General features: G+C 29.6%; 1 protein-coding gene across 1 annotated transcript; it reads left to right on the forward strand.

Annotated features, from left to right (window-relative positions):
• Window positions 1-6,535: 6,535 nt before the first annotated feature.
• Phum_PHUM222020 (forkhead protein/ forkhead protein domain, putative) lies at window positions 6,536-8,043 on the forward strand (the record flags this gene model as incomplete). The annotated part of the gene is made up of 3 exons (XM_002425791.1): window positions 6,536-6,671; window positions 7,569-7,819; window positions 8,038-8,043. The coding sequence occupies 3 exons, from the start codon at window positions 6,536-6,538 to the stop codon at window positions 8,041-8,043; spliced, it is 393 nt and encodes a 130-aa protein (XP_002425836.1).
• Window positions 8,044-23,120: the final 15,077 nt, after the last annotated feature.

Consider the following 23,120-nt stretch of genomic DNA (forward strand, 5'->3'; position numbering starts at 1 on the left):
AATAACGAACTCTCTCTCTCTCTCTCTCAAAAAGATAGAACCGAACGTATTTTTGTATTTTACGGTTGACGAACAAACACGCTCGCGGGGGGAGGGAGGAAGGGGAAACGGGGAAGCGTGGGGGGGGGAAGTTGAAAAAAAGAAGAGAATCCGTCGGTAAAAATGGAAAAGTTTTTTCACCGGTTAAAATGAGAGAAAAAAATTTTCCTATCCACCGGTGTCTCTCATTTTGGGGATATTAAAATTAGGGGTTAATGACCTTAACGTTTTTGGTCCATAAAGGAAAAGGTTTTTTTTTTTTTTTTTTTTTTTTTTTTGGTAAACAAAGATTCAAACAAAATATAACATTGGAAACCCGCAGGGTTCGTGAGTCTGAGTCGAAATATAGATGGGAGGAGGATGAGGGGTTGGGAGGGGAGGGGAAAGGAGAGAAGAAAGAAATTTGTGGTTAAATAAAAAAAAAAAAAAAAAATTGCAACGTCTAGTGATGATAATAATAATGATGATGATGATTTCGACTTGCATCATCATCATTATAATCATTGTGAAATGAGATGAGAGCACATGCGGGTAACCTTACGCGGTTTTCTCTCTCTCTCTCTCTCTTTCCAGGTATTTTTATTTTTTTTTTTTAACGCCCTGGAAATAATTCTGACGATTTGATTTTTAAATTTTTTTTTTGTGTTTTTTTGTCAGTCTATTGCCACGTTAAATGATGATGATGATGATGATGATAGAAGATGAAAAAAATTTGAGTAAGGGTGTAAATGTTTGAAATAAAGACGAGATTTTAGTTTTTTATAATTGTTGCCATTTTACAAAAAAGAAAAAAAAAATGTTGCAGTTCAGGTTTTCTCTCTCTCTCTCTCTCTCTCTTTTTCCCGACCGTAGATGAAACACGTACTTTTAGAAAATTTCTCTTGCAATTTTTTTTTTTTTTTTTTTTTTTCGCGAGAGAAATTCCAAAAGTAAAAAACTATAAACAAAAACCACAAACCGCTTATTTATTTATTTATTTATTTACATTTTGGTGAAATTTTTACCGAAAAATCTGGTTTTTGCTTTAAATGGAAAATAAAAATAAAAATAAAAAAAGTATCATTATTATTATTATCATTATCATCATCTCTCTCTAAGCTAAAAATTTATAATGACGACAATAATAATAATAATAATAATAATAATAATAATAATGTCACCGTCAATAATTACGATACCAGGGGTGCCAATCAAACAAGAAAAAAAAAAATGAGGCGTTCGTGACGAATTATTCGTATATGGGCAAACTGTTTTAAAAGTTACAAAATGATTTTTTTTTTCTCTCTCTCTCTCTCTCTCTCTCTTTAAGTCAATCAATTAAATCATTCACTGATTGATTGATTGATTGATTGATCGATTGGAAGGTCAAAAAATTTTATTAGATTGCATTCTTTTTTTTTTTTTTTTTTTAAATATAAATTTTACAAGCTTTGAAATGGCTAATCAAGTTGTCAAGTCGCAGTAATGTGTCACCGTTAGTTATACTACGACGTGCGTGAGTGCGTGCGCGACTTGAATCAATCGTGTATTTAGAATGAGAGTGAGAGAGATAGAGATAGATAGAGAAGAAAAACATAAAAAATGTTTACGTGACACTAGCATCCACTTTATTATTATTATTATTATTATTATTATTATTATTATTACCTTTCTTTCGTACACTTACGAACGTCAGAGTTGTTGGTGTTCTAATATAATTAGAACACCTGGTCTTATATACAGTTACAAGTATTAAAAAAAAAAAAGAGTTAATTAGTTTCGTCTGCTGTTACAAGTAGTATATACTACTTAAGTCCGCATAATCCGTTTTAGTTTTGTCCGTTCAAAGTCCACTGAAAAAAAAAAAAAAAAAAAAAAAAGAATCGAATGAATTTTGCACTCGTATGTCGTTCGTTAATATTTCTAACACTGCTACCACTACCCACTACTACTACTACCACTACAACTACTACTGCTACTGCTACTACTACTACTGCTACTACTAATGCTCTACCACTTTAAACGACTGACATTTTTTTTTTTTTTAATTCTGTGATAAAGAAATTACAAAATGTTTTGGGAAATTTTTCGACCTGACTCCTATAATTTAGGCTTTCAAAAAAAAAAAAAAAATTGATAACAAATTGTGAAAGACGGTAAAAAAAAATCTTTATAGGAAAACCTTTTGATAACAGATAATGCCTTTATCATTTTTTTTTATTCTATTAGAAACTAATAATAATAATAATAATAATTCGAAGATTATTTATTAACGTTCGAAATATATATGTATGTATTTAATTTTCGGTTACGTTCACGCATTAACGTCCCATACATTTTAAATACGTTAATATTATTATTATTATTATTATTATCATTAATTCAAAAAAAAATTTAGTGTCGTGTAAATAGACGACAGATAACACTTGTTGAAAAAAAAAAAAAAAAAATTTTTTTACGAGTGGTTTTTAACGTTTTTTTTTTTTTTTCGAAATTGTATTCATCGTCATAGTTTAGGGTCTTTCCCGACACGTTAAATAAAAAATATTATTATTATTATTATTATTATTATTTTGAATTTATCGTTACGTCAAATGACAACAAGTCGAAAACAAAAAAAATTATTATTATTATTATTATTATTATTGTTTTTTTTTTTCGAGTGGTCCGACGTGTAAGTTTTTTACGTGTAAATATTTCGGGGTAAAGCGCGTTCAGAAATCTCTTTTTTTTTCTTCTTTTTATTCGTTTTTTTCGGACCACACGAAATTCAAATTTAGCAACAAAACGAAAGAGAAACTTGTTTTTATTTTTTTAATTGTGGATCTTTGACGGTTGACTTTCTAAGTTTTAATATTATTATTATTATTATTATTATTATTATTATTATTATTATTATTATTATTATTATTATTATTAATTTTTTTTTTAACTGGAAGGTTTTATTTTCCCTTTTTAAAAATAATTTTTTATTAATAATTAAAATTGGTGATTTTTTTTTTTTTTTATTGCATTCAATCATCACGAGTCTTCCATGTTGTTTTCTTTTCTCTCTCTCTCTCTCTCTCTCTCTCTCTCTATCTCTTTCTCTCACTCTATCTATCTGTATCTGTTTTTCTCTCTCTCTCTCTCGGTAGAGAAAGTCAGTTAGCGTTAGTCAGTCAGTCAGTCAGTCAGTCAGTCGTCTTTGTCGTTTTTCGGTTTTCCGAATGCGTGCACGAGAAAAAGGGTAGGCTAATAATAATAATAATAATAATAATATTAATTTAAAGGTCATCAGCTTGTAGTGAAGCAGTGTGTAGGCCTCATATAAAAATTATGGCGAATGACCTTGAGCATTCAAAGTCCCTGGTCACGTGGTCTTACATAATTATCATTATCAGAACGGCGTCATACCGAGTTGTGTCGAAACGCGAGACGTATGTTTAATATGGGCGCAACACGAGTCGGAATATTTTCGGTTCACGTTATCAGTCTTAATTATTTATCGCCACGAATTTACATGTTTTACGTCTTCTCAATGATTCTCGTTTCTTATTATTATTATCATCATCATCATCATCATCATTATTATTATTATTATTGGTATTTTTTCGTAAATTTTCTTTCGATTTTCTTTTCGTCCGCGTTTTTTTTTTTTTTTTGTTATGTTTTCATTTTACGCTTTAATTTATTATTATTATTATTATTATGTGATGATAATCAAAAAAAAAAAATTCCATGGCGATAAATGAACGAAAGACGAAAAAAAAAGAAAAAACTCGTTAAAAACGACTACCATACTCGATAATAAACGATAATAATGATTATATTTAAATTTAAAAATTTTTCCCGCCTTTTTTTTTGTTTTTAAATTTAAATTGAAATTTTAAGGGGAAAAATCACATGGTCGAATTTCAATCTGAGTTTTCGTCACAGTTATTTTTTTTTTAAATTTTATTTTATTTTCTTCTCTCTCTTTCTCTATCTCTCTCTCTGGGGGTCCTTTTCTCTGCTTCCCTCCCCTCCCCCCCTCGTAATAGAAGAATCGAAAAAAAGGAAGAAAAGAAAATCGCAAATACGTTCGCGTGCGCGCGCATGTGTGTTTGTGTATCCCGTTATAACGTCTCCAGCATCCCGATCGTTCGAGGTCAAAGTTTGCTTACGAAACATTTTTTTCGCTTGTGAAAAACAAAATGGCTGCATGTTAAATTAATAAAAATAAAAATAATAATAATAATAATGTCTTTGCAATAACACTCTTTAAAATAATTTTTTTGGAATGGAAAGAGCATGTTTTCTGTCATTACTATTATTATTATTATTATTTTTATTATTATTATTATTATTATTATTATTATTATTATTATTATCATTTTTAAATTCTACGCAAATGTAAATGAGTAAAAAAAAAAAAAAAAAGAAAAAACACGCGTGAGCACATACGCATTTCCACGTCAAAACGCATGTAAATAAAACAAAAAAGGAGGGAAATGGAGGGAAATTTAAATGAATTTAAAAAAAATTAATAATAATAATAATTTATTCATATCGATGATGATGATGATGATGATGATTGTAATAAATAAATAAAAATAACTATTTACACGCGTTCCAGAATGAAAAAAAAAAAAAGGAAAAAGGAAAACTCATTCGGTCAATTATAAATAATAATAATAATAATAATAATGATAATGATAATAATGATAACGTAACGGCGTTATATTTATACGTGGAAAAGTGTGAAAATTATTTTGGCGTCGTTTCGAATTAAATAAAAAGGAAAATTATTTATTTATTTATTTATTAAGATGCCAAGAATTTTTTTTTTTTTTTTACGTTTGGACATGTCTTCGACGTCCGAGCCAAAAAAAAAAAAAATTAATAATAATAATGATGATGATGATGATGATAATAAATGTAACAATTTAATACTTGGAAAAAAAAAAAATTTCGCGATCATTCGTTCGTTTATAATCGTCGTTTACGACGTTTTCATTTATTTAACGTCTTATTAATATCATCATTGTCATTATCATTATTATTATTATTATTATTATTATTATTATTATTATTATTATTATTATTTTTATTTTTATTAATTATTATTACTATCAAAAACATAATTGCAAAATTTTATAAAATTTAAATGGGTAATTAAATAATTAGGTATATTAAAAGTCCATTTCGTCGTTCGTATATTTATTATTTATTACCTTTTTTTTTTTTTTTTTTACTGATAATTGTTTTCATCATCATCATCATTATCATTATTTAATTGTTATCACTTATCACGGACGTTACATTTAAAAAAAAAACAAAAAAAAACAAAAAAAAAAAAAACAAAAACAAAACAAAAACAATCACGAAGTGATTGAAACGAAAACGCTATAAATAATTTTTTTAAATTTCGCGCGAAAAATTCAATTCCGGTTTATTGTTATTTATTTACTCTATGAATTTTCTTTTACGTAAACAAAACAAAACAAAAGGTAAACAAAAGAAAAAATTTGCCGCTGATTTGATGAATTTAATCAATTTATTATTTTATTTATTTAGAATGAATGATTGATAGGATAGGGTAGTAGCAAGTAGTGAGTAGTGGTTTTATTTACACGTAGATTATTATCATTATTATCATTATTATCATTATCATTATTATTACTATTTTTTTTTCTCTCTATTTAGTTTTTATTATTATTATTATTATTATTATTTTCATTTTTTTTATTTTTTTTATTTTTTTTTCTGTCGGATTGATTTTCTTCTTTTCTCTTTTCAGACTGTTGTTGTTGTATGAATAATTATTTACTTCCGGAACATGATGAAATTTTAAATTTAAATTTAAAAAAAAAATTCTCAGTAATTATACATGAGTAGTAGTAATAATAATAATAATAATACTACTACTACTACTCCTACCGAGCATTATTATTATTATTATTATTTTTTTTTTTTTAATCACTTATCACAATAAAATCGATGAATGATTTATTTTAAAACGAATAATAGTAAATAATAATAATAATAATAATACGTAATTAGTTTTTAAAAAAAAAAAAAAAAAAAAAATGGTCGTGTAAATAGATGATTAATAACTAAATAGTAGTGCGAACAACCTGATAATAATAATATTATTATTATTATTATTGAAAAAAAAAAAAAAAAATGTATTTAAAAATTGAAAAAAAGTTTTATTTTGTGTTGAAAAAAACTTGAGTGTTGATGAAAAAAACTGTTTTTTTGTTTTTCGTCATCGTTAAAAATTAATAAATAAAAAGGAAAATAAAAGGAAAAAAAGAAAAGAAAAATTAAAATGGCAGCGCTTCCGCGTAGTTAGTTAGTTTGTTTTTTTTTTTTTTAGCTAATTTAGCTCTTTTTTAGTTTTTTTTTTTTTTTTTTATTAATAGTTAAATCAAATTAATTGATTTTAGTTTATTATTATTATTATTTTTCTCTTGTTATTTCTGTTATTGTTTGTTATACATATATATATATAAGTAATTATTATTAGTTTATAATAAATATGGAACCACAAATGAGTGAATTAGAAGGTTTCGAACCGCAAACAAGAGCCAGATCGAATACCTGGCCGCTACCTAGACCTGAAAATTATGCTGATATCGATATTAAGGAGGAGGAAAATGGAAAATGTCCTCCTCACATCGATTCCGGTAGGTATAAAAAAAAAAAAAAAAAAAATTTACAATTTAAAAAAAATGTGAATGAGTGCGTCAAAACCTTTGAAATTGTTTAGGCTACGTACACGTCGAGGTGGCGGTGAGGGTGACGGTGGTGGTGGTAGTGGGGGGAGTGGTGAAGGTGATGGTACGAATCCTTATTAGGTATGAGTCGAATGTCAGCGAAAAAAATTTTTTTTTTTTTTTGCCATTTTGTCGCGAAGACGTTCGGTTGTGAGTCATTGGGAATTCAGTTTCTGAACGATCAGTGGCGTAAACCCACAACGTTTAGGTTAGTCGACGAAATTTAATTCCCCCGTTTATAAAAGTTTATTACCCCGTCGGTATATTCGAGTGCATACTACAACGTACCTGCCAGGTTCAAATTTGTCCGTTTCGTAATTTTTTTTTTTTTTTTTGTACACTCGAAAGGGTTCGCGCGGTAGGTTCGAAGTAAAAGGAATTTTTTTAAAAATAATTTCAGGCGTACTTTAAACAACTAAACGCGGAAAATTACACCGGAAACGCTACCAGTTATTATTATTATTATTATTATTATTAAAATTTACCTGCCGCGTGTGCCTGAAAGCGTTTTTTTTTACTCAACAACACCTTCCTTCGTTCGTTCTTGCTACGTAAGCATACACGCGCCGATTCTTGTTTTTAGGTATTCGCTGGAAGGTGTATCACAAAACGAAGGTTAACAAAGGTTTTGACCGAATTCCATTGAAAAATTTCGTTTTTTTTTTTTTTTTTTTTTTTTAATATTATTATCATTATCATTAATTTTTTTTTTTTTTCTCCACTTTATTAATTTTTATATAAGAGTTTGAATAATAATAATAATAATTTGTCGCCCAATAATAATAATTTTTTTTTGTTGTTGTTCAGGTTGCGTCGGTGTAATTGGACCTCAGTTGGACGGGTCATTGCTTGGCGTTCAGCTTCCAGCTCCGGGAGCGAAAAAAAATTCTTCCAGAAGAAACGCCTGGGGTAATTTGTCGTATGCCGATCTCATCACGCAAGCGATTGCTAGTGTACCTGAAAAGAGATTAACTCTATCTCAGATATACGAGTGGATGGTACAAAATGTTCCATATTTCAAAGATAAAGGAGATTCCAATAGTTCGGCCGGATGGAAGGTAAATACATTATCATTATTATTATTATTTTCTTTTTTGTTCTTTGGTTGTTGGTTTTGCTGCTGTTCCTGTTCCTGCTCTTGCTGTTGTTGTTCCTGCGGGACGCGTACCTCGAATGAAACCCTCGAGGTTAAAGAATGTCGATCTGCTACCTTAAAAACTCTTTCTTACCTCGTTCCGATTATTATTATTATTATTATTATTATCTTTATAACCAGTTGTAAATCTCTCGAACAATATGAAAGTCAATTTTTAAAAATGATGTCCGTTTCATTATTATTATTATTATTATTATTATTATTACCATCATCGATAACGAGTAATGGGAAAAATATCATACTCGTGAGGGCAGGTCACGAACGATTTATATTTACATTAAATTGACAAATTTTGAAAAAAAAATTTTTCCCGCGCTTTTTTTTTGCCGCGCATTTTTTTTTTTTTTTGTCTTTCCGGCAAATAAAAAAAAAAATTTTTTTTATTCGAAAATAATTAATTACGATTATTATTATTATTATTATTATTATTATTATTATTATTATTATTATGGGACTGACATCATTCGTACGCGTAACTCGTTAAATTTTATTTCTTATTAATTAGTCGACAATAATAATAATAATAATAGCGATAATGATAATGATGATTAGTATTAATATTTGTGCGTCGTCGTCGTTCTTTGATTACGTGACACTTAAGCGCCTCATTGGAACCATTACGAATGATAATGCGATCGGGTGGGGGGGTACGGGTGGGACGGAGAGAGGACAGGGGGGTGTTTGCCGCTACGTTTGCCGTTGCGGCAAACGGTTTTTTTCGAAATCCTTGCGAAACAAATTTATTTATATAAAAAATAAATTCTTTTTTGTGAATATTCTGTCTCGTGACAGAGCTTTAAGGCGTATGAATATTTCGAAATTGAGCCGTCGCTCGTCGTGACCGCAACTCGGGCTTAGGTCAGGACGTAGTCTCTCTCTCTCTCTCTCTCCCTCTTTCTTTACGTACCAGGTCCAGTCCGTAGCTTTGGAATTTCTCTTATCATTATTATTATTATTATTATTTCTTTCTTTCTCTTCTTTAAAGCCGTGAAATAACGGACCCGTTAAGAAGAAGATGAAGAAAAAGCCGAATCCGGTTGTCCGAACTAGTTTTTTTTTTTTTTTTTATGCGTACAAGGAAGTTTTAGTTGGTTGATTTGTCGGTTGTTATCTTATCACACTCCCTCGAATTAATAATATTGCTCGAAGCCATCATCATCATCATCATCATTATCATTATCATTTAAATCGGAAAGCTTTCTTCGGGTTGAAGGTTAACCTTTGGCGCCTTCCGCTATTTCCAATATTTTTTTTGTAGCGAAAATGAAATTTTCTCGATGGCATTTTGTTTTTCCTTCACGACGCACGTATTAAACACGTATTTATTATTATTATTATTTTAACTCTTTCTTAAAGACCCCCCATCCCACCCCACCCCCCGAAAAATTTTTTTTTTAAATTTTAATTTTAACTGACGGCCATTTTTTTTTCTTTTCTTTTTTTTTTTTTTTTCTCTCTCTCGAAAATGTTAATTCAAGTTTTTAACAGAAATTTTTAATTAATTTCTGCTATTAATTATTATTTTAAAAAGTCTTACGGGTACGGATACCTGTTTTTCTCTCTCTCTCTCTCTCTCTTTTCTCAGGATTTTAAATACGTACTCGATCGATGTACCTGAAAATTTTTATACGCGTTTTGAGTTTTGTGTGTGTGTGAGTGTGTATAGTTTGGGAGTACGCGGCGTAAAAAAATCGTCTCGCAAGGGAGGGTGGGGGAAAAGGAAGGGAGGGGAAAGGGGTGGAAGGGGGGAAAAACGCAAAAGGCGCATGCGTTAACGCGACCGATAATAATTATAATAATAATAATAGTTTTTATTATTTTCCCGTGGAAAAATTTCAAACCGTGAATTATGAAATAGATTTTTTTTTTTTTTTTTTTTTTAAGGTCGTAATTTTTAAAATTCAAGGTAAATAATAATGATAATAATGTTATTAATTATTATTATTATTATTAATAATATTATTATTATTAATATTATTATTAACATTATTTTGTAATAATGATAATAATAATAATAATCGATCGGTCGGTCGGTCGGTCTATTTCTGTCGGGTATAAGAAAAATTAATTGAAATTTTTTTTTTTTTTTTTTTCGGTTGTTTTTGGGAAAACAAATTCATTGACCACCACCACCACTCACTCCTACCTTGTAACCATTTTTTAAAAAATTTTATTACTCTTTAAGATAAAAATTTATTATTAAAAGAGTAATTAATTACCCTTTTCTTTCTTTACAAAAAAAATTTATTGTTATTACTAGTGAAAACGTTTGGAAAAAAATTAACGTTCGATTGTTTCTCTCTCTCTCTCTCTTTCTCACCTCTCGAAGAAAATTTTTCTTTTTTTTTTTTCTTTTTTCCCCCTCATTTTGCGGAGGTGGTAGTCGAGACTTGATTTGATTTATTGACTCACGTCGTTCTATATGGGATTGTATCACTAAAAAAAAAAAAAAAAAGCCTTGAAAAGCTCCTTCTAGAAAAAAAAAGAAAAAAAAAAATTTTTTTTTTTTCCTACTACGATATTATATACCGAAAAGAAAAACCTCGAAATGATTCGTTTTCTTACTAGTTCGCCTCCTTTTTTTTTTTTTTTTTTTTTTTTTTCTTCTGCTTCACGTTTTTTCCCAATCGTATTTTTTTTTTTTTTTTTTTTTCAATGTTACTAATTTTTTTTCCTTTGATTTAAACCGCTTTTTTTTTTTTTTTTATACTCATTATTAAATAGTTGACGGGTATTTTTGCGAGTTTGAGTAGGTACTATCGTTTTCATTCCTTTAATGTTTTTATTTAAAATGGCAATCAAATGGGAAAGAAAAATTTGACGATTTGATTTGTAATGTGACGAAACATTTAATTAGAGAGAAAGAGAGAGAGAGAGAGAGAGAGAGAAAGAAAGAGAAAGACACGGAGACAGAGAGAGAGAGAGAGAGACGTACGGAAACAGCGAGAGAGAGTCACACACAGGAAGACAAAGATAGAGACACACACTCAGAGACAGAGACAAAGAGACACACACACACACAGAAATAGAAAGGGAAAGAGACACACAGAGATAGAAAGAGAGCGACACACACACAGAAATAGAAAGAGAGAGAGAGAGAGAGACACACACACAGACAGAGAAAGAGAGAGAGAAAATTAGTTCTTTAACTTATATTTGTATTCGTTTTATTATGACTACAAACAATTTATTTTTTTAATTTTTTTTTTTTTCGGTTCGGACATTTTAATTGAAATAATAATAATAATGATAATAGTAATAATGATAATAATAATAATAATAATGATAATGATAATTTTCACGCGAAAAAACTCGGTTAAATTGTTCAAAAAGGTATTCGGAAAAACATTTTTACATCAAAATGCGCGTGTAACGAGTATTTGTAATTATCGGTCACGAACAGTGGTGCCAACCTGAATCGTTCGATACGTTGCACATTGAAATTTTATCTGTTGCAATTATACTTGTTTTTGTCTTCTGCTGTTTTTTTTGTATTCTGCTGTTTTTTTTTTTGTCTTCTGCTGTTTTTTTGTCTTCTGCTGTTTTTTTTTTTTGTTTTGTTTTTCGGTTAGTTTTTGAAATTGAAAAAATCACTCTGTCGTGTCGTTGTTGTTGTTGTCGTTGTTGCTGTTGCTGTTGCGGCTGCTGTTGTTTTTCTCTTTTGTAACGAGTTTTTATTATAAAAACAAATTTTTTTTTTTTTTTTAAAAAAAAAAAAAACTTTCGTCTTTCGAATTGAGAGTTTGTACTGATATGTACGTATGTGAAAAAATATTTTAAATTTGTTCCATTTATTATTATTATTATTATTTCTCTCTCTCTCTTTCTCTTTCTCTTTCTTTTAGCCAAATAAAAAACAATAACAAAAAAAAAAAAAAAAAAGAATCCGTCATGTTGCCTTTTTCTTTTTTTTTTTTTCGAGAAAAATTTCTTTAATAAAGATTTTGAATTTGCATAAAAACAAATAAGTTTTATATGGAATTTTTTTGTTTGTTTGGGGGGAGAGGGAGGGGGGGAAAAAAAATTCTAAAAAAAAAAAAAATATATCGCGTGTGTGAGGGTAAAGGAGGGTAGGATTGAGTAGGGAGAGAATGAAATTTCGATAGTTTTCGTTTCCACAAATTTTTTTTTTTTTTTTTTTTTTGTTTTCCAGTTTTTTTCCTGAAATGTAAAAAATTTGAAATCAAACACGGCGTTGGGGGGGGGTTGGGGGGGGAGAAATTTCAAAGTGAAAAACAGAATCATCCCCGAATCTGAAAAATTAATTCCATCTGCGGTTTTCAATCATCTTCTCCTTCTTCTTCTTTCATTTTAATAAAAATTTTCCTTTTTTTTTTTTTTTGTCTTCTGCTGTTTTCTTTTTCCTCTCGTTTTCGTTTTCCCATATGGAAAAAAATTCAAATAAGTAATATTTTTACGTTTTTTTTTTTTTTTTATTCTGTTTATATTCGAAACTTTCTTCTGCTTTCATTTCATTAATCAAACGCATTATTATTATTATTATTATTATTGTGGATTTTATGCGTGCGGTCATTTTCTCTCTCTCTCTCTCTCTCTTTCTGGAACTTTTTTGTTAAAATTAAATTACGCATTAAAATACGAGCCGATAAGAAAAAAAAAAAAAAACGCTTAGCGAGCGCATCATAATGTTAAGACCTTGATTACGTAAGAATAAAACATCCGATCGGGAACTCGTTTCTCTCTCTCTCTCTCTCTCTCTCTCTCTCACATTTTCATCTTGTCCAGAATGGGTTTTTCCTTTTTCCTCTGTATCTTGTGGACCGACATACGCGGCGGTAAGGTTTCATTTAAAAAAAAAAAAAAAAGAACAGGTACGATGATAAAGGTGAGAAACAAATGAAAAAGACACTCGCAACAAGTCGTTTGTGTTAAAAAACCTGATTATTTGCATTTTTTTTTTTTTTTTGTCTTCGATTTGCGAGAATGGGATAGGAAAAAAAGAGGAAACAAACGCGCGGAATGTTTGTACGAACGAACAAACGAACAAACAAAATACGTACGAATGGAAAATGAAAATGGTTTGTTGGTTGTTACGCGACCTTAAATTTTCAAAAATAAAATACCTTAATAATTTATTCAAGACTATCCGGTGGGTTAAAATAAAGTCGGCCTCAATTTCTCTCTCTCTCTCTCTCTCTCTCTCTCTCTCTCTCTCTCTCTCTTTTCCCTTCTCTCTCTATCCCCCCCCCTCTCTCTCTCTCTCTCTCTCTCGGTTTGTCTTTGAGAAATAAAATCGAAACAGATTCACGTGTTAACACCTCTGTGATTATCCGCGTCCTCGCCATTAACCTTGACACAAAAGATAGTTGTAGTTGATAATACGACGAAAACGCATGTAAAAAAAATTTCCCCTCCCCCATTCCCTCCCCTCTCCTACCACCCCGTGATACGAATGTTCCTTATCATTTTTACCTGTGTGTGGGGGGTGGGGGGGGGTAAGGTGAAGGACGTCTAGGAAAATTTTTTACACACGCAAAATACACGCACGCACACTAAACATTATCATCATCGAAGGTTGTTTTTCTGGTTTTTTTTTCGTTTCAATGTAGTATCGAGTGAGTATTCGAATTATTCATTTTTTTAAATCGTTGGTTGGTATCACTGCCACCACCACCACCACTACCACTACCGCCATTACTCGGGCACGACTGGAGAAGGTCTCTCTCTCTCTCTCTCTCGTAAAAATTTTTTTGAATATTTTAACGGGTAAATCGATGTCGCGTCCTAGTTTTTATCATCATCATTATTATCACTATTATTATTATTATCACTATTATTATTATTATTATTATTATCGCTACTATCACCGACTGGAGTTTGCATCGAACGTGTTTGATGATTTAAAAAAAAAGGGGCGTTAATAAATTCGATTATATTCATTCTGGATAAAAAAAAAAAAAAAAATCTCGTTCTCCTCTAACAACTTTTCTCTCTCTCTCTCTCTCTCTCTCTCACGAAGAGGTTGTATTCATCTTCTCTCATGTCACATGTAATTAGGCTAATGATGATGATGATGATGATAATGATGATAGTTTGTTCGCCAACGCGCCGCGTAAATTTTACAAAAAATTTCAGATGAAAAAAAAAAAAAAAATTTTTTTTTTTTTGCCAAATTTTTTTTTTAAAAAATCCGTTTCGCAATCGGTTAATTTTAAATTTAACAGAAAATGGCGGATTTTATGCCGTGTTGATGAGGGAGGGAGGGGGAGGGGTGGAAAGTGGGAGGGATGACAAAATGGCGTTCGTAAAAATAACGAATTGTTAGTTTAGCTTGCTAAGGAAATTTTTCCTTTTGTTGTCTCGTGTCTATTGACACGACGTTCGAAACCGCGTCGTGGCAAGCAGGAAAAAAAAAAAATTTTGTTTTTTTTTTAATTCCTAATTAAAAAATTTAATGATAATAATAATAATAATAATAATAATAATAATAATAATAATAATAATAATAATAATAATAATAATAATAATAATAAAATTAAAAATTAAATTTCCTTCGGCATCGTTTTTTTTTTTTTAAAAAAAAAAAAAAATCGAGCATAAGACCAGGAGCCCCGCCGCCATATTTCATTTAGCCTTTTTTTTTTTTTTTTTTTTTTTTTTTTTTTTTTCGTAAGAAAATTTCGCAATTTACGTTCTTGAATTAACAACGTTTTTTTTTATAATTGCTTAATTCAATTTAAAATATTTATTCATAAATGTAAACTCGTTGAAAGTTGTCCGGTTTTGTAATTGATTTTTTCAAACCAGTCAAAGTCATTTTAAAATAAACAATAATTTAAAATCGGAAACGTAAAAAGAATGAGGCTCGATTGGTCGTTTCAAATTAAACTCGGGATCAATTTAAAAAAATTTCAAAAATTTACATGCGACTTTTTAAATGTTTGACGTTAGCCTAAAAAAAAAAATTTTATTATCATCATTATTATTATTATTATTATTATTATTATTTTTTTTTTTTTTTCGGGGCTCGAAAATATTTTAAATCTTTAAGAGAAAAAAAAAAAATAAAAAACATAAATTTAATTTTTAATTTGCATCATTTTAACAAAAAAAAAAAAAAAAAAAACCATTTCAATAAATAAATCTCTGTTGAAATTTTGCACATTTTCTTCATCTTTTTTTTTTGTCCAATTAAAAAATGAAGACGTTGAAAAAATTTTCGAATGTAAACTCAAACGACGAATAAATTCGGGGGGAAAAAAAAAAAAATTCTGGTAAATATTAATGATGATAATCCATATAATAATCAAATTAATACGATGCGTATATAATATGGATCGAGTTAAACGGTCACGTGATGTTTATTTATTTTCCGTACGGGGTAACAAGTATTGCCAACTTAAAAATCAACCCTTTGTTTATTTTCTTTTTAAAGAAAAATGTTTATTACTCTATGACGATTTTCTTAATTCGGTTATTTGTCGTCGTTGGCGCGCGCGCGCGCGCGTTTTTTTTTTTTTTTTTTTTTTTTTTTTTACTTGCGGTTGTTGTTGTTGTTGTTGTTGTCGGTGTCGGTGTCGGTTGTTGCTTTCTTGCTATTCGTCTGTTTGTCTGTCTAGATTTTATCGATGATGATGATGATGATGATTTTTTTTTCCCTCATTTCCCCTCGAACGAGCGAGCTAACGTAAAATTTCGATGTAATAGATATAAGCGTTAATTAAAATGCTAATTAATGTAAGAAGTTTTTCGAGAGAGAGAAAAAAATTTTTCGGCCATTGCTTTGTTGTTTGTCGTTTGTCGTCTGCCGTAAAATTCTTATAGTAAAATCGATGATGTGATATTTAATATTATTATTATTATTATTATTACGTTCCGAACAAAAAAAAAAAATTAATCACGGCGCGAGATTTTGTTTACAAACGTGGCATTAGAAATAAGATACATTTTATTATTATTATTATTATTATTATTTTTATTCATTTTATATCTATACGTATTGGCTTTGATGTTTTCTTTTTCCTTTTCCTTCTTTTATTTTTTTTGAAGAATGAAATAAAAAAAAAAAGAAGAAGAAGAAGAAGAAGGAGGAAAAAAAACAATAAAAAAATAAATGGTGTTTGTGTTTGTTTGTGTTTGTGTGCGTGTACGTGCGCGATCGTGGGAGGAGATTTTCTAGTGTATAAAATCCAATTTTGTTTGTTTGTTTTTGTCTCTGATTGTTGTAATTCACAACCGCATCATGTTGGCTGAGCTTTTAGCTAACATCGGGACACGTAACAAAAACAAAAACAACAGCAGACACCTGTTGAACGTTCTTAAAGTTTTTTTTTTTTTTATTTTATTTTCCCTCTTTCTCTCTCTCTCTCTCTCTCACACACGCTTTATTTGTTTTCTCTCTCGCTTTTTTTTTTTTTTTTTTGAGATTTGTCACTTTCTAAAAAAAAAAAAAAAAGGGGAAAAACGTCTTAATAATAATAATAAAATTAATCGTTTAACGACGCCATTTTTAAATTTTTCGCGAAATTTTTTTTTATTTACATTAAAGCGAATGAATAAGAAAAAAAGTTTAGCAAATGGCATTCGCGTTGCTATTATTATTATTATTATTATTAATAATAATAATGTAAAATAATAAATAGTCAAAGTCGTAACATAAAACTATGAAATTCTTTTGAGTGCCGTGTAATTAAATTCCCACGTCATGTAGTAGAAAAAAAACTTCGCCTACTGCCTCCACGATTCATTTCCGCTTAATAAAGGTATCAACTAAGAAGAAAAATTATTATTATTATTATTATTATTATTATTATTATTATTATTATTATTATTATTATTATTATTATTATTATTATTTTTATAATATCACGTTTTCACACCTCAGCTAACAGTGAGAAAAACACACATCATCTGATTCGTGTGTGTGCGTGTGCGTGTATATGCGTATACAACTCATACATAAAAGCTTCTCTCTCTCTCTCTCTCTCTCTCTCTCTTTTCATCTTGAACACACACACACGCACACGCACGCACAATTAACATTTAAAAAAATGTACGCAAAACCTTGGCCTAATGGTGGTGGTGGGATACGTTTTATGTCTCAAACGTTAATTAAATTCATAAAATAATAATAATAATAATAATAATAATAATAATAATAATAATAACTTCCACCTTTTTTTTTTTTTTTAAATTACAAAAAATTCTAGAAAAGTCGATTTAAAAAAAAAAAAAAAATTGTTTTATCATCGGCCTTGATATCGGTGACAAGTTGAAGTTTTTCCCTCTCTCTCTCTCTCTCTCTCTCTACCTCCCTCTCTCTCTCTCACTCTACCTCCCTGTAACGAAGTTGAAAAAAGTATTTTATTGCAACAAAAAAAAAAAAAAAAAAAAACCGCGCCTATGTATATATATATATATATCCCGCGAAGAATGTGCAAATTAGAAAGAGAAAGAAAGAAAAACCCGAGGCGCCATCATGTATATGTTCGACCTTCTAAACGATAGTTAAGAGAGAGAGAGATAGAAAATCGAACGCGTATTTCCCGATAGTTCGTCGATCGATATGTCAAATTATTATTATTATTATTATTTTAACGAACGTTCGCGTTCGAACGCGTTTATTATACGTCATAATTAACGGTTGAATACGATTGCGTGGTGGTGGTGGGATTGATTGATTATGTTGTGAAATTGATTGTGAATGAGAATGAATGAATGAGTATGATCGATTGATCGATCGATCGATCGATAAAGTTAAACGTTCGTATCCTACAAATCGAATGATGATGATGATGATGATGATGATGATGATGATGAACTCGACGAAAAACGTTTTTGTCATCGAATTCGAACGTATTCTTTTTATTATTATTATTATTATTATTATTTTCTTAGCGAGTGGTTTTCATAATAATATTATATTGGGTCATTTTTATTTGATAACCTCTTAATAATAATAATAATAATAATAATAATAATAATAATAATAATAATAATAATAATAATATATCGAAAAGTTTTAAGAAAAAATTAGTTTCCTTGTTGATTGGATTAACGCCAGATTAGAGACGTAACCGTGTCAGACACGTCGCAAATCTTCGGGGCCGTTCGAGGTTTTGAACTTTATCATCATTATCATTATTATTATTATTTCCCTCTCTCTCTCTCTCCTCTCTCTTTCTCTCTCTCTCTTTATTATTTTTCAAATTCATTTCGTTTTTTTTTTTTTTTTCATCCACCCACTTAATACTCACGCATGCACGTTCGCACGCACTCACGTTCGTTCGTTCGTTTAAATTAATTTCTATTAAAACGAGGAAGAAATCGTATGATGATGATAATAATAATAATAATGATAATAATTTTTTCGAACGGTTTTTTTTTTTTTTAATAGTGTGAAGCAATATCACGCTGGAATCATTCCAAAACTCATTTGTCTTTCGCAATTGATTTGCTTATATATATTTAATCTCTCTCTCTCTCTCTCACCGGGTGCGTGTGCGTGTGCGTGTGTGTGTGTGTGTCTCTTTCTCTCTCTCTTTCGTACTTATTGAAATCGAATGATTACGTCGTCGTCTTTTTTTTAATTTTTCTTTATTTTACAAATTTAATTTAAAAATTATCCCCGCCCCCGCGAAACCCGCGAATTCCGCGAAATATTCTGCGTACACGTTCGTCCGTTTGTACGACGGATGCTTTGGTATTCATTCACGTCTTTTTTTTTTTTTTTTATTGACACGATATGAATGAACAAATGATGAAATTTGATTTTTTTTTTTTTGAAAGTTTTGGCGCTTAAAAATCGTATTAATCTAATTTCACGATTATTTTCTCTCTCTCCCTCTCTCTCTCTCTCTCTCATCCTTAATTAATAAATTTTTTCTATTTACACGAAAAGTAGTTGAAAAGTAAAGGAAAGGAAGGAGGGGTGAAAAACTTTTGAAAATTTTCTTTTAAAATTACAAGTAGAAAAACATCATCATAATTATTATTATTATTTTGAGTTTAAAACGTGGCAGAAGTAAAATTGCATGTTTACATTTTTTTTTTTTTTTTTTATTTGTAACGGTTTTTTTGTGTGCGTGTGTGAATGTGGGGGGGGGGAAGGCGGGGGAGGGAAAGAGGTGCGAGGGTGTGTAAAAACCAAACAACAAAACACTTTGAAACTTATTAATAATAATAATAATAATTGATCCGAGTTTTCCTCATTAAAACTTTTCTTTTTTCTGTCTCTCTCTCTCTTACTTTCTCACTCTCTGTCTTTCTCTCTCTTTCCTTCTGAAGAGAAAAAAAAAAAAAACAAACTCATTCAGTTCGTTTTCCAATGACGACAACAACAACAACAACAACAACATGGAATTTTCTTTATTTTTTATTTTGTTTACTTTCTCGTAATTTTTTTCTCTCCCCGCGCCATTTTTACTTTTTCATTCTTTACCTTTTCTTTCATCTCCTTCCACGTGTTCATTATTTTTGATTTTTATTTATTTATTTTCTTTTACGACCCTCTCTCGTTCCTTCCCCGTAAATAAAATTGTATACGTATTAATAATATAAAAACTTTTACTTTTTTTCTCTTTCTCTCTCTCTCTGTGTCGCAAATGAAAAAAAAAAAAAAAAAGGAAATGATGATGATGATGATGATGATGATGATGATGATGATTCGTCTTGTTGCCTAAATAAATTAAAAATATTTTTTTTTTGCAACAAACATTCGAAGTCATTAAAAATAATTTGAAACTAATTTACAAAAGGATGGGGGAAAAAAAAAAAAAGGTTTTTGAGGTTTTGGTTGTTTGTTTGCGGGTCGAAAGGGAGTGAGAGAGGGAGAGGAGGGGGAAAAAGGAAGCTTATTGACACGTTTTTTTTTTTTTCCATTTCTTTTCATCGTGTCTTTAAATTCTCTGTCGTTAACGACGTTAGAATTACGATAAATATTTTTATGAAAAAAAAAAATTTTTCATTGAAAACTTTGTTCAATGATTGGTTTTTCTTTTTTTTTTTTTTTAATCGAAATGAAGACGCCAATTTTTATTACCTCTTGCCAGCCCCCCGCCCCCTCTTCTCTTCTCTTCTCCTTCTTTGCCACCACCTCGACCACTACCACCACCACCACTACCACGCCCGCACACCGCCACCACACTGGACGTAATCCAAGTCTAGGAATGACGCCACGGACGCCACGGACGTTATTTCACTATTGCCCATTTACCAGAAATAGATACCGGAATGTCTTTTTGCCAAGTTTTTTTTTTTTTTTTTTTTTTTTTCATTCCTTCTTTCTCTCTCTCTCTCTCTCTCTCTCTTTCTCTCTCTCTCTCTCTCTCTCTCTCTTTTAGCTTTTATTCTTTTTTTTTTTCTCAACGACCTTTCATCTTCTCCTCGTCCACCTTCACCTTTTTTTTTTTTTCTTATTTCTAAATTTTTTTTTTTTTCTATTCGTCGATTATTATTATTATTATTATTATTATTATTATTATTATTATTATTATTATTATCATCAACTCGGCGATTTCTTCGGCTTTTTTCCGCGGTCGCCATTTTTTTTTTTTTTACATTTAAAATCATTCGGGTTCAGGAAAGACGTTTTCGATAAATTCAATCCAGTCAGCGTTTTATTTCGTGACGTATTCGGGTTGATCGAAACAGTGTTACCAACTTTTCTCTGACGCGCGCGTAATCATTTAAATTAAAAGTCAGCGAGACGGTCGTCGTCGTCGTCGTCGGTTGCGTGATAATGATGATGATCAGTGGCGTGACTAAGAAGTGCGTTAATAAAAAAACGCACGAGGGAAAAAATATTTTTGTTTGCGTTGTCGCGTCCGCCTTTTTTGAGTTTTACAAACAAACATTACGAGAATACGAGACGGAGAATACGAGTGAGAGAGAGAGAGAGGGGGGGGAGGGGAGGAAAAGATTTCGGGTCGGAAAATTTTTTTTATTTTTATTTTTGTATTATGTATATTTCGAATATCAGACGAAAAAAAAAAAAAAAACAAAAACCAACAACCAGAGCAACAGGTTGGTTAAATTGACTTTGACATTTTTTTTTTTTTTTTTTTTTTTGTTATTTATTTTATTTTATTTTCCCGTCGTCGTCGTCGTCGTCGTCGTCTGCTTTTCATTTTTTTTTTTTTTTTTTATGTTTTTAAAACGACTATATATATACTTATAAATAAATAATAATAATAATAATAATAAAACCCCGACCATAATTTTTTTAATATTAATAATAAAAATAATAATAATAATAATTAAATAATTAAATAAGTCATTATAATAATAATAATAATAATAATAATAAAACTTGATAGGAAAGTTGAAAAAGAAAAAAAAAAAAAAAATCTCGCTTGGTGGTCGAGTTATCGAAATCGATGTCGAATTTTGAACTTTTCGTAAAGGGGAAAAACCAAAAAAAAAAAAAAAAAAAAAAATTTTCATTGTTTTTTTTTTTTTTATATTTTTTATTTTATTTTTAATTAAATAATTAATAACGCGATTAATAATAATGATAATAATAATAATAATAATAAAAAGAAGGAGGGGGCCTAAATTGTTGCGTCGGTTTTGTTTAAAACTTTTTTTTAATCTGTGAGTTTGTTTGTTTTTTTTTTTTTTTTTTTTTTTGTCATCATTATCATTATCATTTTAAAAAATAATTTAATCGTTTTTATCGACTATCGTAGAATAACGAGTTCGATATATCGTTTTACAAATTCGTCCCATTATTATTAATAATAATAATAATAATAATTTTTTGGGGGTTCGGAGCTTGGAAAAAACTCTTTCGCGCGCGTATACATAAAAAAAAAAAAAAGAAAATTTAAAAAGTATCATTATTATTATCGTGACAAACCGTTTCCGACTGTGATTGTTTGTTTGTCTCGTTCCGACCGTCCGACCGTTTGTTTGTTTGTTTGTTTGTCGTATTATTATTAATATTAAACGTTTTTTTGTGTGTGTCTTTTTCCTCCGTTGCGACAAATAAATAATATTAATGATATTCCGGAGAGGTCATCACTACGTCGTATAATCATCATCATCATCATTATCATTATTATCATTATCATTATTATTATTATTATTATTCGTTTAAGATGCTGAATCTAATATGAGTCCCATAAAGGTTCATAAAAAAAAAAAAAATTATTTATTTATGTTAAAAAAAAAAAAAAAAGAAACTCTTCTTCTTCGACTTCTCCTCATTCATTTATTGATGAGACGCGGATTTAACGATGCGACTCAATAGTATCATTTTCTCATTTCGTAAGGGGAAGTGGGGGGAAAGAGGGGAAGGAAAGGGCCGACGACGGCTACGACATTTTTCCAATCTGTAAAAATGCCAACGACGAAAAGTATATTCGGTTCACGTCACGTCGTTAATTTTTGGGGAAGCCATATTTCTTTTTTTTTTTTTTTTGTTTAAATCTATTTCCACGACGGATGACTTTTCAAATTTTTTTTTTTTAAATTTCGCCGCCATATTGCGATTGCGTTTGTTTTTTGTGATGATACCCGGATACGAAAACGTTGTTTTCATTTTCTCTCACTCTTTCTCTTTCTCGTTCTCTCCATCTCTCTCTCTCTCTCTCTCTCTCTCTTTCTGACGTGTCAACAGATTGCGTTTTTTTTTTTTTTTTTTTTTTAACTATTATTCAATTTTTATCGAATATTTCATTTACGGTTGTTGTTGTTGTTGTTGTTGTTGTTGTTGTTGTTGCGTTAAGGTGTGACGTGGACATTTTTTTTTCTCCTTCTTTTTTCAATCTTTTCCGTGAAATCGTAGGAAGAAACAATTTCAAATCCGGGTTAAAAACGTCGTAGAATGATGACGATGATGATGATGATGATGATGATGAAATAAAATAGTAATGATGATAATAATAATAATAATAATAATAATACGTATCGGCTAACGGTTGATCGATTAATCGATTCGATTCGATTCGATAAAATCATAATAAATGTAAATAATAATATAGTTAGTCTTTGATTATTTCACTTGACGGAAGTTTTTTTTTTTTTTTTTCTGGGGGGACGACAGGGAGGTGGGAGAGGGGAGGAGGGAAATTGGAAAGTGCTACCAACTTAACAACAGGTTAATCCGTTTTGAATTCTAAACGAACGAGTTTTTTATTTATTAAAAAAAAAATTAATTAATTAATTAAAAAAAAAAAACATTAAATTTAGGTTAATCGATGCTAATGATAATAATGATAATGATAATGATAATGATGATG

Source organism: Pediculus humanus, genomic scaffold (genome assembly GCF_000006295.1).
Source record: "Pediculus humanus corporis 1103172107574 genomic scaffold, whole genome shotgun sequence".
In the NCBI taxonomy this organism is placed as follows: domain Eukaryota; kingdom Metazoa; phylum Arthropoda; class Insecta; order Psocodea; family Pediculidae; genus Pediculus; species Pediculus humanus.